Genomic DNA, 16,134 nt, shown 5'->3' on the forward strand with positions numbered 1-16,134 from the left:
CAACTTGATATACGTTTTGAATGTGGACCGTCACTGCACTTATCAGAGCAGCACACAGTACTGCAATAAGAAACCACCAATTTGTTCTCATTCACTGTGATCATTATTTTGAACACTGTGGTCGTAAAACTAAGAAAAGAACAGTGAAAATTACTTGTACTACGTATCTCTTAACAGTGAGCTCCAAATCGTATCACACCTTGGAAGGTTGGTTGTCATTTGATTTATCTAGGATATGAGACAGCAAAACATCCGTAATGTCTTTAATTCCCCAGTTTTTAAAATGTGAACAAGTTACAACATGCGAAGAATTCAATATCTTACTACATAGTTTGGTTTGAGTAGTGCAAAAGTGAAAACAGTGAAGTAACGATATTTTTACAAAGTTAGAAAACAAAAGAGTATACGTCTGAACTAGTTGCAGGCATTTTCTGGAAGTATCCGACAAAGATTCGAGTACTGCAATTTTTTTTAAAAATGAAAGAAGTTATATAGTATAATATGGGACGTGAAAAATTAACTTGATAAATTTCTGAAGTCTGAAAAACATCTCGTGTGCCAAGTGTAAAGCATATCACTGTTTAACGCTATATAAATCGTGTAAGTAACAACTTAATACCAGCTATCATATAACACAGTCTCTGGATCTTACTAAGAAATTCATTTCCTACTAGAACCTGCAATAAAAGAATAATTTATATAAAATACAATGTCTGCATTCCCACAAACAGTCTCACACCCTGTAGGTTTATCACAGTAATGTACTGTGAGAGAAAGCATCACAGTCAGGGGCACACGATAACATGCACTCTTATTTATCACCGAGATGAGGCTGTTATGCCACATTTACCCATGTATAATATAACCCTGAATATAAAATGACATCCTTCTCTCTCTCTCTCTCTCTCTCTCTCTCTTCGAGAGGCTTCTTGAGACAAATTTATTTGTAACATTTTCTGACTAATCAAAATTAGTAACTATTTTACTGACATAAAATATCTGCCTTGAAAGTTAACATTGTATGTATTCTAAATTTATGCCATTTACTTGTTGTCTACATTTTAGTTAAACCGGGAAAACTAAAATAAATGAAAAGAAATGGTTTACATTAATTTTCAGACAATTTTCTTTTCTATATTTTTTTTGTTTACTAACATTGTCGTCTGCGGTGTTACTATTTTTAATCACCACCACCACCACCACCACCACCACCACCATCTTGATGGCATAGCTGTGAAATTTGTATCTTCATTGTCACATTTCTTCCGAATATGTTGCAATTTCCGATTTTGTAGTTATCGTGGGAGCTGAGTGAAAAGCTGTTTTTTATCCAAATAAATCTTATTTCACTTCCATACTGACGTGAGAATGTTACAGTGTCATGCTTTCAAATGTATTGTCTGCCCACCGTTCTCTCATTGGCTGTGGACAAGTGGCAGCTGACACAGCCCCTTTCGTTCTTGTTATACGTCACAGTGAGCATCAACAACGTTGCAACACAAAACACAAGTACGCCACTGGTGACTGTGTAGACTTCTACCAGTTCCTGCAAAACCGAATACTATCGTATTTATCCAATTTGAAGTCAATTAAATTCCAACTGTGTACAGATTCAGGCAAACTCCAGTTTAGATGTGGTAGGCATTTCTAAGAAGCCAAAGTATGTGGTTTAGATTCCCACGGTTGGCAACGGGACATAATTTGCAGCCCACTCACTACTTCCCTCCCCGTACTCATTTAGTTCTCAGCCAAGCCAGTATCACCGTTACCTCTCTACACTTCTGTAGTGCTGTTCTTGAACAGACTGCAATATCTTGTAAGGTGCAAGTCATATGTAACAACACCAACTAATACATAAATAATTACGATTCAGTCCAATCCACAAATTTTCACATGTCGCTAAATCTAGTGACATCTGTCAGTACTATTTCCACAACGGGTCTTGGCACTGTAATTTTTTCTCATAATTATAGTCAGTTTAATATGAATGATTTCATTTGTTAGATATTTCATTTTGGATTAATTTTCCTTCTTGTTTCACCTAAATGACACCATCACACTCTAAACCTCATTAAAAGGTTTTTACTGCATATTCTAGAACATAAACAGTGATTGAATTTCTCATTTGCAACCCACTTAGTAAATCATTACTGTGCCTCTTAATCAAATAAATCACTGATATGGGTTCTGAATCAAGTAACGTTTTCTGAATGTTACCTTTACTTAAAAAGCAGCATTAACGTTTGTACATGGTAACCATATATGTATTAGAACTTTTATTGCAAATTTGTTCAAATACAACAACAGTCTGTTAGATGACAGCATTAAATTCTATGTACTGCCAACTTTAACAAAAATTATCAATTTTAAGCAGACCAATTGATTGCTGTAGTGACTATTTCACAGATTCTCGTGTATCCCTCACAACAGCTTCACACGACTGCTCGAGCAACCTCAATACTGTACGGAGTGCTTCAGCATATCGGCAAGTCTCGAACCTGTTCAAACACGAGTATCGTACAGCCCTTCTGAATTCTTCAAAATAAATCTGCACGTGACCTCAATAAAAGCTTCATCTGTAAATGTAAGACAACATACTCTACGAAACAATCTAAGAATGTCAATCTCAGCAGCAACAGTTTAAACTGCGAATACAAGACGACCCCATATTTTTTGAATGGCAAATTTGGGAAAAAGCCTCGTCTTATAATCGGGTAGGTATGGTACCTGAAATGAGTGACATTTGGGCCAACCAGAAAGGTTTACAGCAAGCCGGGAGCCACCCTAGTAAAAATGTCTCGCTGACACCAGCAGACACAGAACTAGGAAGCCACGAGGACGGCGACAGATTCCGAGCACCTACCTGCGACGTCCACCGTGACGGGCTGTGGCAGTTTCTTCTCGGCAACTAACCGCACCCCCGTCGCCTTCGAGTGCTGCGTCAGGTCGAAGGCGGAGCGGTCTGCGCAGCCCACGCACTCGATCCAGCCCTGCCAGTAACATCTCGCATTAATCTCCAAATAGTTTCTTGTTTACATATTTATTTTCTCCTGTTATGTTTAAACAATATATAAGCTTATTTTGGCTTTATTTCCTTCATCAGTACATCTGCAAAGAATGCCATTTATGTTGATAAATCTGGTTTCTGCTGGTATTATTTTATACGGATAATAACCACAAAGTATGCGTACAGCGTTCAGAACAGCCGCGGCTAGAAGGAAACACTATACAGCCTTGCTATTGGTCAGCGCACACTGTGCACAGAGCACCAGACGCAGCGCGGACTGCAGAGGGAATGCCCAGTACAGGCATAAACACCAGACTTGTTCCACACTGGAATCAGTAGCAGACAGCACCTGAAGAAGACTGTGAGTCACACAGTTGAAATATCGTGCAGGAAAGCCACGAATAACCGGCAGAAACCCAATTTATCAACATGACAACACCTCACTGGGAAAGCGTGAAGAATTACAATGGCATTTATGTATAACCTACATAATTTATAAAAGTTTTTTTGTACAGGACATAAGTCAACCTTGAGTAAACTATTACTGCTGTCTGTAGTTGTTGCATGTAATAGATTTTTTCATTAACGTTTTAAAGTTGTTCGATAATTTAATGTTGCACATATATTGTACTACTTCTTTAATTATTTTGACAGTCATAGAAATTCGAGTTTCACAGCTAGCTGTTTATTCGAAGATATTTATACTGTTGCGGGTCGTGTTTAAGGTGGATCGGTTGTCGTTTGTTACTCTCACGTGTTCTCCAATTCTGCTGACGAAATTTCTTCCCATCTGTCCTATATAAAATTTTCTTAAGTTATTAAAGTCAATTTTGTAGATTCCAGGGTTTAATAATATTATAATATACGTGGCACATCAACCAATCAAACAACTTCAAAACTTTACTGTAAAAAGTATTACATCCAACAACTACAGACAGCAGTAATAGTTCACTCGAAGTTGACATATGTCCACGTACAATGTCAGGGTGTGAAAACAACATCCAATGTAAAAGAAGTTTGCAAATTATATATTATGTAAATTATACATAAATGCAATTGTTTGCAGACATACTGATGAAGGCAATAAAGCTGAAATACACTTATATACTAAAATAAAATATCAAGCAGCATACTGTCTACCAATACTGTGACATAATATATGCTGCAGGTCCCACAGTAATGAAACACATTAAGATTTAATGACAAATTATTTACGGAAACAAACTGTACGTGATGAACAATTTGAAAGATTTTAACCTCTTGTTGACAGTGAATGTGTGAGTGGGCACCGGAGCTACGAGCAGCTCACAGAGCAGGTGTTCCGGGCGACAACCGGTAGAGTTCCTACGGTCCCTTACTATCCCGACTGCAGTACTGTGCCACTGCTGTGAAACACTTTCCTATGGAGTCTCACATGTGGCCGAGAGAGAGCATCGCCACACCTGACAACTCCCGTTAACTGATCTGCCTGGGGAGATTTGTCAGTGGCGGCAGGTGAGTAAAAGAGATGTGTGTTTTTGTACACGAGATGCCCACTAATTTTGATTAACATTCAAATAAAATGTGACAGGCAAAAATTTAAAGAGCAATTATTCTCAGTGTTGATAACACATGTGTATGAGGAGTGTTAAAAAATATTCCTTAATTTGAGAGGTGTTTGTACGAACCAAAATGAGACAAAACTGTCTAGTAAACAGACTCTAAAATGCATACCTTACGAGCTATGAGCACTCGTTCACCTTATTTACTATGAAACAGCTCTTTCTTATTACTAATGATCTACAGAGTGCAGTAAACAAATGAGGACACATTCCTGTGTTACTGTCCACAGATACAGCACACACTTAACATATGTTAGTGTTGTTGCTGTAAACTTTAGTCACAGTTCTGGGTAGGTGCAGCACATATAATAGTTTGAACCGAACCAGTCTGTGCTTTGAAAAGTTTGTGAAACGTCTTTCCACTGCAGTTCTATCTTTGCACTTACCAGCATAAGAGAAGCTTACTATTCTACACAGAAAATTTCAGACAGTATGTTCTGTTACAGTCTGGCAAACGGACGCTACTGTTGAGCCTGTTTCCCGTACACCAAAAAATATTCAGAATGCAGGGTATTATCTGCACAATTACCGAGCCATTTGTTTCAGCAGGTATCAGACTCTGACTTATCAAAACACAAACAGGTTTCATTAGAATTTATCAATATGCTGCACTTACCCAGAACTGTGAATAAGGTACATAGTAACACCACTAACAGATGTTTACTGACTGTTGCACCTCTTGACAATAACAGAGGAATCTACCCTCATTCCTCTACTGCATTCCGTAGGTCATTGGTAACAGCAAAAAGCTTACAGTAGAAGAGAGACGTTTCCCAGTAGCAAAGATAAACAACTGCTGACTGCTCTTAAGGTATGCATTTTAGAGCCTACATTTACTGAACATTATTTCTTGTTTTGGTACATACTACCACCTCTCAAAATGTGGAACATTCTAAGCGATTCAGCCCGGAACCACGCGACCACTACGGTCGCAGGTTCGAATCCTGCCTCGGGCACGGATGTGTGTGATGTCCTTAGGTTAGTTATGTTTAAGTAGTTTTAAGTTCTAGGGGACTTATGACCTCAGATGTTTTAGTGCTCAGAGCCATTTGAACCATTTGAACTTTAACGCTCTACGTCTTGTGCAGATGCAGATGGCTGCATTACTCTTATGTGAAAGTACGATTTTAATGTGCTTTTAATAATTTAGAAATCTGAAACTCATTTAGAAAAAATATGCTAACGATATCTGCCGAGCACAAGTTGGCCCGATTATGGGAGAAATACACGTGCTATCGTGAGACACTGCCAGGCCGGCAATAGCACGGATATTTTTATAATGTAATCGCACACATTCATTTGTACTAATGGAAAAAAATCTTAACACGGAGAAGGAGTTGAGAGACAAAAACAAAAGTTGGCAGGCCGGTTTCAACACCTGACAGATGACACCTAATCAAATTTTGTGCCAGTCGCATAAGGGTAGTAATGTCACTATGAGGCTGCAAATCAAGTTTGCTTTAAATGTACAGTGTAACGGTCGAGAGCACTAATTACTTTTGAGCTCAGACACGGCAATGTTAGTCGAGAATGCCTTTAAGGTGACAAAAATGCCACTATCGACACCTCACAAGTCCAAATGAGGTCACCTAATAGGACGACGAGAGGCCAGATGTTCCTTCTGCGATACCGCAGAAAGACTCGGCAAGAGTGTAGCCACCGTACAGGATTTTACTGGCAGCAGTGGTCGCGAGAATTTACGGTCGCGAGACCGGGCTCTGACAGCCACGTGGCACTACCGAGGGGGAAGACCCCACATTCGGCACACGCCTGCGTAGCGTTGTACTGCACCTGCAGCAGCAATGTGAGCAGGAAGTGACAGGACCAACTGTTACATATTCGTTACTTCGAGGGCAGCTCCGAGCCAGAGGCCCTGTATCGTGCATTCCACTGACCTCAAAGCACCTCCATTTGTGACTTCGGTGGCGCCAAGCTAGAGCTCACCTCAGGGAAGGGTGGAGGTCTTTCGTGTTTTCTGACGAAAGCCGGTTCGGTCTCCGTGCTGGTGACGGCCGTGTGTCAGTTAGGAGACTACTCCAGGGCCCGCGCCAAATCTGTCTGTGTGCTAGCTACGTTGGGGGTGCAACCTGGAGATACTGCCTGGAGTGTGACTTTGTATGACAGCAGGAGCACTCTTGTGGTGATCCCCTGCATCCTGGACATCTGGCTGGTGATTCAACCTGTGGTGCTGCCATTCATTAACAACATTCCAGGGGGTGTTTTCCAACAGGATAACACTCGCCTGTACATCACTGTAATAATCCCACATTTTCTACAGGGTGTCAATGTGTTGCCTCAGCCTGCTTCATCACCAGGTCTGTCTCCAATCGACCACATACGGGACACCATCATCAGACGACGACGACAACAACAGTGCCATCTACAAATGGCATTAACAGCCCCTGTAGAGATCGACCGAGTGCAACAGACGTGGAACTCCGTGCCACAAATTGACATCCAGCACCTGTACAATGCAATGCACTGTAGAGTAAAACGTGTTATTTGTGAAAATGACGTATGTAGTGTGAAAAATATACTGTGTGCAACCCAATATGCGGTCTGTGCAGACGGTGCACCCGCAGTGACATAACACGGCAGGGGTAAGGTGCTGCGTGGTTAGTGCGACACCGCTTACTGGACGTCGACGTTTATTCCTTAATGGTGTCCCTTGAAGGTGTTACGAACACCTCAGAGAAACTGGACACACTGCTATGTAAACGCTCAAGATAAATAGAGACTGTAAATCTTAGATCTCAAGTCGAGTTCAGTACGGGCAGCTATGAGTAATTGATAATTGTATCTATCTTCACAATTAACAATACAGAAGATTATCGTCCGAGATGTGTGCGTCACTTAGTAGCTGGAGATAGTGAGACACACTCTTACAGCATCGCCCTCCCCAGACGCGAAGTCGAGAAGAGTGAGTTCGTGCGCAGCCGTGATACGGAGTAACCGGACTTACACCACATCAAACTGACAGATTCCCCACGCAGTGTTCCCTACTCGTGGTGCGACAGTCAAGTCGTCTCGCACACACACATAAACGGGAAACGTTGCAGCGCGCACGTGCTCGCATTCCACATTCTGGCAGTTACTCCAGTTATTAATGTACCTGCATTTCACGTTTGCAACGGCTTGCCTCACGCTTACGTTAACCTGTGACCCAGCAATGTTAATCACTTAAATATGTTGCCTAGACAAATTTTTTTGCAAAATTTCATTACTGTACATTAATTATTTTTTGGCGTTGCAAATTTTTTTCCGGCAGTGTACGTGTGTTCGATGGTACTGAACTTAACTGAAGACTGTACTATTTTGGTAATAAAAAGTGGAACCTCGTGTCACCACAAGAGGCAGACACGCCAGTTCGAAAGGAGGTGGCGAGTATTCTGCTGTCGGTAGACGAGCAGTAATGGGGGAACGGGCCAGTCAGGAGAGTTCGAAGACTCCGAATGACGACTTGTCGTCCGGCGCCACACGAGCGACAGATCTGTCGGGGACATTTCGACACTCTCGTACCGACGGACGGGGACCTCCGAGCACTGTTGAGGGCGATCATAAAATGTCACACGAAATTGGCGGAAGAAATCACATGCGAGTTCACGAGTGCTACCGGCAGTAAGGCCAACACGATTACTGCCGGCATCGAGTTACACAGAACGGGGTCCGACAGCCGAGCAGGTCCCAGTAAGCTGCAAATTTCTGCATTCGATAATAGGTGACCCTCGAAGTGGAATAGACAGCGACACTACCGGACAGTGGACGTCAGGAAATGAGCGATTCGACACGATGCTTCACACCGTATCCTGTGGTAATCTGATGGGAGGGTTTGGATTTGCCAAATGCCTGGAGAATGTTACCCACTACCCTGTGTGGCACCAACAGTGGAATACAGTACAGGCGTCTTTTTTTAGTTAGGTGGTCCCTTTAATGTGCTTAACAAACTCCTAAATTCAGAAGCATACAAACACATTTCACAGCATTGTGTACTGTGAGGAGTCTAGAGATAACTGTATGTATTGACAAGACAATGCACCCTGTCATAAAGCAGCATCTGTGAGGCAACAGTTTGTGGAGAAGAACATTCCTGCAATGGACTGCCCTACCCTGAATCCTACGCTGAAACCGACGGAACACCTTTCGGTCGAGAAGGAGTCTTAACTTCACTGCAGACACGAGTGTCCCCTGTGACAACCCTCCCCAAGTTTGGCTCTTGAGGAAGAATGGGCTGTCAATCTTCCAGAGATGTTCAGATACCTCACTGACAGTGTCTCTGAGTCGTCATAAAAGTGAAGGGCGGACAGATCACGTATTAATTTCCACTAATACGTGTCTCGATACTTCTCATCAGATAGTGTGCCTCTAGACTGGAGAAACTATTGTTTCCATTAACATTGAAAAGCAAAACAAAATTTTTTACACTTGCAGTCTCCATTTCCAATTTAAAAATGTCAGCAAGACTGTAAAATTAACACTGAAAATACAGTTTCACTCAACATAAACAAACATAATGTATTGAGTATATTACTTGGCAAGGCAAACTGATTATCTGGCAGGGTGGCTATTCAAATTTGGAAAAAAAAATTCCCCGAGAATTCCGAGTGTGAGGAGGAAGACAGTGTCGAGAAGCTCCTGGTAAACTAATGGTGATTGGGAGGGGGGGGGGGGGGGCGCAGCATACCACAAGAATGACTTCTCCCCCCTTTCAGCTGGGCTATATGTCAGCCATAAACAATAGTTTAACTGCAGTATTTGAACGTCGATAATTTAGGTGGAATAATATTCCTATAATTAACACACTTTGAAATATTCAGCACGAGGGCACCTCAGAAAGTCTTCAGACCTATTTTTTGGTAGCCAAAGTATGGTACATAGAGGTAATAACAAATACACATCCTGCTCTACATGTCTCACACTATTTCTCCACATAGTCACCACACCGGTTCACACATCTGTCCAGTCACAGCACTAAATTTGAGACGCCTCGGCGGTAAAGCTCGTCTGGCAGACTGTGGAACCACCGTCGGACCGCCGTCTCGGCTTTGACGTTACCTGTGAATCACTGTCCTCCCAGGAACTTCTTCAGCGGTCTAAAAACGTGGAAATCACTAGGGGCAATGTCTGGACTGTACCGTGGGTGGTCCAGAATCTCCCAGTGAAATGCCCGTAACTTTTCGTCAGTTCAGATCTCCACACACGGTCTCACATTGTCACCGAGCACAGTCACATTGTCCACATCCGGAATCCCTCGGCACCTTCTCCTGGTGGGAGTCTTCAGATGTGACAGTGCGGAATAACAACTGTCGGCATTGGTGGTTGCACCTCGTGGGTCCACGGCTATCCCAGATGGCCACTAACATCAATTTCCAAATAGATGCCACAGAATGGAATTCTTTTGTCACAGGCGAACACACGTTTCCACACTGTGCTCTGCTGCTCAGATTCCAGCAAGAAATGCAGTATCCACGTTTCATCACCGGTAATAATGAGGTCCAGGAAACCTTCACCCTCCTCGGAGTACAATTCCAGACGATTCAGTGAAGACATTATTCGGTTACCTTTCATCCTCTTATCCAACTCTTCAACCATCCACTGCCATGAAACCTTCCGGTATCCTAAGGACACGTGAACAATGTCGTAAACATTCCCATTCGATATGCCAAGCTCCTGGGGAAAGGCCGTGACATGCACATGCCAATCAGATTTCACCATTGCATCCACACTGGAAATGATGTCAACAGTCAGTGACAAATGCAACTCCCCCAATCGCTTATTGTCATACAAGACTTCACATCCTTCATTGAATTCACAACACCAGCACCAGCACCACCACCACCACCACCACCACCACCACCACCACCTCCTCCTCCTCACAGTTCTCAAATTGAAACAGTTTTCCCCCATATGTGGGCTGCATTTCCCTGTCAGTCTCCACCAACGTTTGTCCCTCGCTCCATAGAAAACGAATCGCTTCCGTTGCTGTAATGCCATGGACATGTGAAACACAACCCCCATTTTTAACACTTGGCAGCAGCACCATGTGATAGAGCTACCGGCAGATAAGGCTGGCACACACAAATTCTGGGAATGGATATGTTAACTCCACATTTACAGCCATAATTTGGCTAAAAAATAGGGGCAAAGACTTTCTGATTTGCCATTGTATTTTAAAACTCAATAAAATTCAATCTAAATATTAAGTTAAAAACACAGAATTCCCTGAGATTTTATGAAATTCCTGAAATTCCCAAGATTTCTGAGATTTTTCCAGCTAAAATGTAATTCCCTGAGATTTCCAGGTTTTCCAGAAGAATCACCACCCTGCCTGGCCGTACAGGAAATTAAATTGCTTATTTGACTAGGTAGGCACACTCCAATTCAAAGAGGTGCGTGTCAGTATTTCACAGTTCAAGCGTGAAAAGTGATTACAAAACCAATCGTGGAAAGACACCTTAAAGGGAAGCTGTGAGAACTCAGTGTTAATTATATTAATTTCTGTGATGAGAACGAGAAAGTGTGATAGTATTGACACAGAAGGTGACAGGAGATGATGCTAGCAAATGTCAATAAACGAAAGTAAATGAAGTGTGCAAACTGACACACATAGTGTCAAGTGGAGCACAATTTGAACATCTGCCCCAGCTTTCATCGCACTAACCTGGACATCGGAGCTAGCAAAGAAACCCAAAGAAATGCCTGTTCCATCACTGGTATTCGATCCTCAATGGACAGGTCTTTATATGTGGACAACATGCAAAAAGAACATACACTATGTGATCAAAAGTATCCAGACACCTGGCTGAAAATTATTTACAAGTTCGTGGCACCCTCCATCGGTAATGCCGGAATTCAATACGGTGTTGGCCCACCCTTAGCCTCGATGATAGCTTCCACACTCGCAGGCATACGTTCAATCAGGTGCTGGAAGGTTTCTTGGGGAATGGCACCCCATTCTTCACGGATTGCTGCACTTAGGCGAGGTATCGGTGTCAGTCGGTGAGGCCTGACACGAAGTCAGCGTTCCAAAACACCTCAAAGGTGTTCTATGGGATTCAGGTCAGGACTCGTGCAGGCCAGTCCATTACAGGGACGTTATTGTCGTGTAACCATCCTGCCACAGGCTGTGCATTATGAACAGGCGCTCGAACGTGCTGAAAGATGCAATCGCCATCCCCGAATAGCTCTTCAACAGCAATGCAGGCCTGTGATGTGATAGTGCCACACAAAACAACAAGCAGTGCAAGCCCCCTCCATGAAAAACATGACCACACCATTACAGCATCGCCTCCTCCTTGGAATACTAAAAAATTCATGTTTTTTTTCTGATGAAAAAACTTCAGGTTTTTTTCCAGATGAAAATATTTCCGGGTTTTTTTTCTTTTTTTTCCCCGGATTTCCCAGCTGTCCCATGATATGCACACCTTGTCAGACACTTGTGTAGAATGCACCAGAGTCAACTCCGGTACCTGCAATTCACTCCTCACATGCGTCGTCAACTTCTTTATGCTCCTGACAAATAATTCTCACACATATTCACCTCCTCTGCTGTCAGTCCCAGCCGCTCTGTCTTCTTCCCACCATCTAAGCAGCCAGTCTCCCAGAATGTGTTGTACCACCCACAGATTGTTTTGTCTTTTTACCCGATATACGGTACCCAACTGTCGTCAAACAGCCACGACTGACTCCTTTAAGGTGCATCCACACGATGCCGTTTCTTGCTGTTCAGCTTTGCACAAGCAAATAGATTTTCTACAGTGCAACTATGTGTGCACATCTATGCACGTGTGACTTCCTGGAAATTGAGGTCACCAAAAGTGGGAAACTTTGCACTTTTTAGTAGATGACAGTCAGCTGGGAACCACGTGCTCGATTCCACAGTGTGTCGACTTTCTCCTGTGAAGCAATTTGTGCGCTATAATACGTGTAGACTCCAAAAGAAGCACATTTAAATTTATGTATAATTAGAGACAAGGATTACTCGAATAAAAATGTGAGATGTGTTGCCCTGGGTGTCAAGTATTAGATAAAAATACTACAAATATATTACTGTCAAGAATAAGATACTACTAGTTTCAAAGCAGGAAAGTAGAAAAGAATATGCCACCAGAACTTTATAAAAAAAGTGTGTGTGAAATCTGTGGACAAATATTTGTGCTACGGTAGCATAATAACACAAAAACTGAGGAGCCCGACATCTGAACAAAACAAATTATACGATACGTGTAGCTCCTCAACAAACTACTAGAAATAGAAATTAAGACATCGATGATGACGATAATACAAAATTGGAAAAAACAACCGCCATGTATGAAAACCCCAAATTTGCCAAGTCCAAGAACATTAAGTGATACATAATCTTTCACGATTAATACTGCATAAACGACATCTTTTTATAAAATAAAATACAAATAATGCACTGAAAATTAATGAACCTTCACATAACAACGAAGAACCTGTAAGTGTTCTCGGGTGAGATGTCAGATGTCGTGAAATTTGCACAACATTTCAGCGCGGTGCAACTGACTGGTGACGCCTACAGGTGCGGCGAATGTACTGCCGAGGCTGTGACCGAAGCCTCCTATTTTTGACAGTCTGAGAAGAAATCGCACAGGTTGGTGACCGGCAGTACAGGTATGGCGATCGGTAGCAAGAGAGACGGCACCACGACGAATTGTCACGCAGTTGTCGTCAGTTGTACCGCGTGCTGCCGTCGGTGACCCCGGTGCGCTGTGTCCAAAATGTGTGTCTGCACTGGCACGTGTCCGTCCTCACCACTGTCGACCGAATGCCTGTCTCCACAGCAGCGTCATCCCCGGTAGAACCGCCACTACTTCTTTGTGGTCGCCGTGATTTTCACACGGCCAGTGCCGGATCCCGTGGTTCCGAGTCGGTATCCTGTGTCCCTGTTAAGAATAGTCTAGCAGCAAATTTCCACCACTTTTCTAATAACACTCTCCCAGCACAAAGTTGTCGGCAAGAGAATTTTGGTATTTTTGTACTCAGTACTGTGTCCCGTACTGAGAATGCTCAGCCGCTGCAGATTTCTGTGGCCAGTCCAGACACGTGTGTCGTCAAAATTCTACACGTCTGTCCTCCGCGGTACAACTCTGTCCGAAGTATGACGTCCCGCAGTTACAGGGAATCTTAGAGGTGCCGGGCCTCCTTAAACTGAGACTAAGAGAACTCTCGAGTTTTGTTGTCGGATGAAAGATACAGTTAGCTTTATGTTTCTCCAATAATCTTCCTAATTTTCAAAGAGACATTGCTGACATATGGCGAGATCACCATTCCTCTTTGTTCTTCAGTTTCTTCCAACTCCTCACTCTGATTAGCACACGCCAGAGTGAAAGGCACGGCAAATCTCCCGTTTGTACTATCCGTTTTCTAAAAGATTCCCATAGCTGCAGGACGTCACACGTCGGATAAACTCGTCACACCACCGTGGACATATTAGTCGAACATCGACGACAAACGTGTCTGGATCGGCCGGAGAAATCTGCAGTGGCCAAGCATTGTCTCAGTACGAGACACAATAGGGAGTACAAAAACAGCAACATTCTCTTGCCGGCATCTTTGTGCTGGGAGAGCATTATTAAAGAAGTGGTGGGAACTTGCAGCTCGACTAATCTACTTAACAGTGACATACCGACTCGGCACGGCACAGGATCCATCGCCGGTCACATTATAATCACAGTGACAACAAACCAGAACTGTCAACTGTATGGCAGACGACGATGCGGTGGTGACACGTATGTCCGACTGACAATGGCGGAGATGGGCACACGCCAGTGTGGACAGGTATTTCAGACGGCGGCTCCCGACGGAGGGTACCGGGGCGAGCGACGATAGTGCACTACGACTGAAGCCACTGTGCATGCGTTCGTCATCTGACAGGTGCCGTCGCCGTCTCTCTCGCAACCGATAGGCATATCTGCGGTATCGGTCATCGAACTTGGTAAATTCACGCCCGTGTAGTTTCTTCTCAGACTGTCGTAAATAGGAAGCTACGGTCACAGCCTCAGCACTGCGTGTGCCGCACCTGAAAATGTCGGTCAGCTGCACCCATGTAATATTGTGGAAATTTCACGACGACATCTGACATCTCACCCGAGAACCACAAAACACAACTCGTCTGTCGGGAAGCCTCGGGCGACACAGATTAAGAACCTCCCTACTTTATCTACAGTCACTTTTGCGTTTTCTTTTTCTGTCGCCTTTTCGTCTAAATACAGCTCAAGCTACCGAGCAAAGACAGTGATCCAGAACAGACTGCTCGTGCGACGAGGCAATTTGTGGACACAATAGTGCCTCCGTGTACACGTGTTCCTTCCACAAATTTCTGTGGGCACTCTTATTGCCGTGCCTCTGTGATTGTGCACGAGGTAAGAGGCATCGTGTGGACACAACTTTATAAAATATGTTTCGACAGGTGTATCCCTAGCCGTGCACTTTAAAATTGGAGAGTGCTCTATCTAATGACGTGTATCATTTTTCTGTACGACTCACAGGTTTTGTACAGGAATCTTTTGAAATCCTGAAGGTACTTACAAACAATCTAGAGTCTCAGTTACCATTGCAGAGTAGCAGGTGTGCGGTTACTCACATAGGACGTGAGCAGCTCGGCGTCCCAACAGTCGCGGGCGTAGTGGGCCATCTCGTTGGCCATGTGCTGACGGAACCGCAGCCGGCGGCGGTCCACGCCCACTCGCTCCAGGAACAGCTGAATGCGCGCCAGGAAGTAGCCCAGTGTCTCGTTCGCCACCAGGCCCTGTGGCAAAACGGATCGGTCTAAGTCTCGTGTACAAGTAAATTGGCAAATTGAGGTAAGTGATTAAACGATGTTACAGGTTTCTAGAATTGGTGTCCTCCTCTGACTGGTGTGTAACACATTTACATACGACATATAATACACAATTGTTAGCATAAATTATGAAACACACAAAAATAGCATTCCTGCACAAAGGAGACAAATTTTGTGTAGGTTGGAAACACAGTAGTGCAGTACACAACTGTTTGGTCTCCAATCCGAAGACTGGTGCAGCTCCCCCACTAGTCCATCCTGTGAGAGTCTCTTCGTCTCTGCATTAAGTATGGCAACCGACATACATTTGAAAGTGCTTACTGTATTCACGCCTTCGTCTTTTTATCCCTGAACCTTACCTCCACCACCAAACTGGCATTTCCTCAATGGTTCATTGTAACAATAAGAGTCAAGATAGATGTAACAGAACTCGAATAGCGTATTTGCTTCTATCGGTTACGGTAGAGAGATCGATCTTTCGGTCCTGTCTGTATATTTATATATAATATTGCACGAATAAAGGCTGGGCAAGTGTAAAGCTATCGTTAAAAACGCACACCGCACGATTTGTTACGATTTGGTTGGTCATATTAATAATAACATGCTTTCGAATACAATTAAAATATGATGGCAATACCTGTTTAGTGTTATAGGAAATAATATGTAGTAAATTAATGAGTAAGGTAGCCGACCCTATAAGAAGAGGTAAAACTGGACATATTGAG

At 43.3% G+C, this 16,134-nt stretch overlaps 1 protein-coding gene across 1 annotated transcript in view; it reads right to left on the minus strand.

The window, feature by feature from the left end:
* Positions 1-16,134, minus strand: part of LOC126213269 (glycine--tRNA ligase) — a 142,636-nt gene that overhangs the window by 37,748 nt on the left and 88,754 nt on the right. Inside the window, exons 8-9 of the mRNA XM_049940933.1 lie at positions 15,212-15,376; positions 2,864-2,990 (exon numbers count right to left, since the gene is read on the minus strand). Coding sequence (XP_049796890.1) covers positions 2,864-2,990; positions 15,212-15,376 — 292 coding nt within the window. The remainder of the gene's footprint in view (positions 1-2,863; positions 2,991-15,211; positions 15,377-16,134) is intronic.

The sequence above is a fragment of the Schistocerca nitens genome, chromosome 11, assembly GCF_023898315.1.
Source record: "Schistocerca nitens isolate TAMUIC-IGC-003100 chromosome 11, iqSchNite1.1, whole genome shotgun sequence".
NCBI lineage: Eukaryota > Metazoa > Arthropoda > Insecta > Orthoptera > Acrididae > Schistocerca > Schistocerca nitens.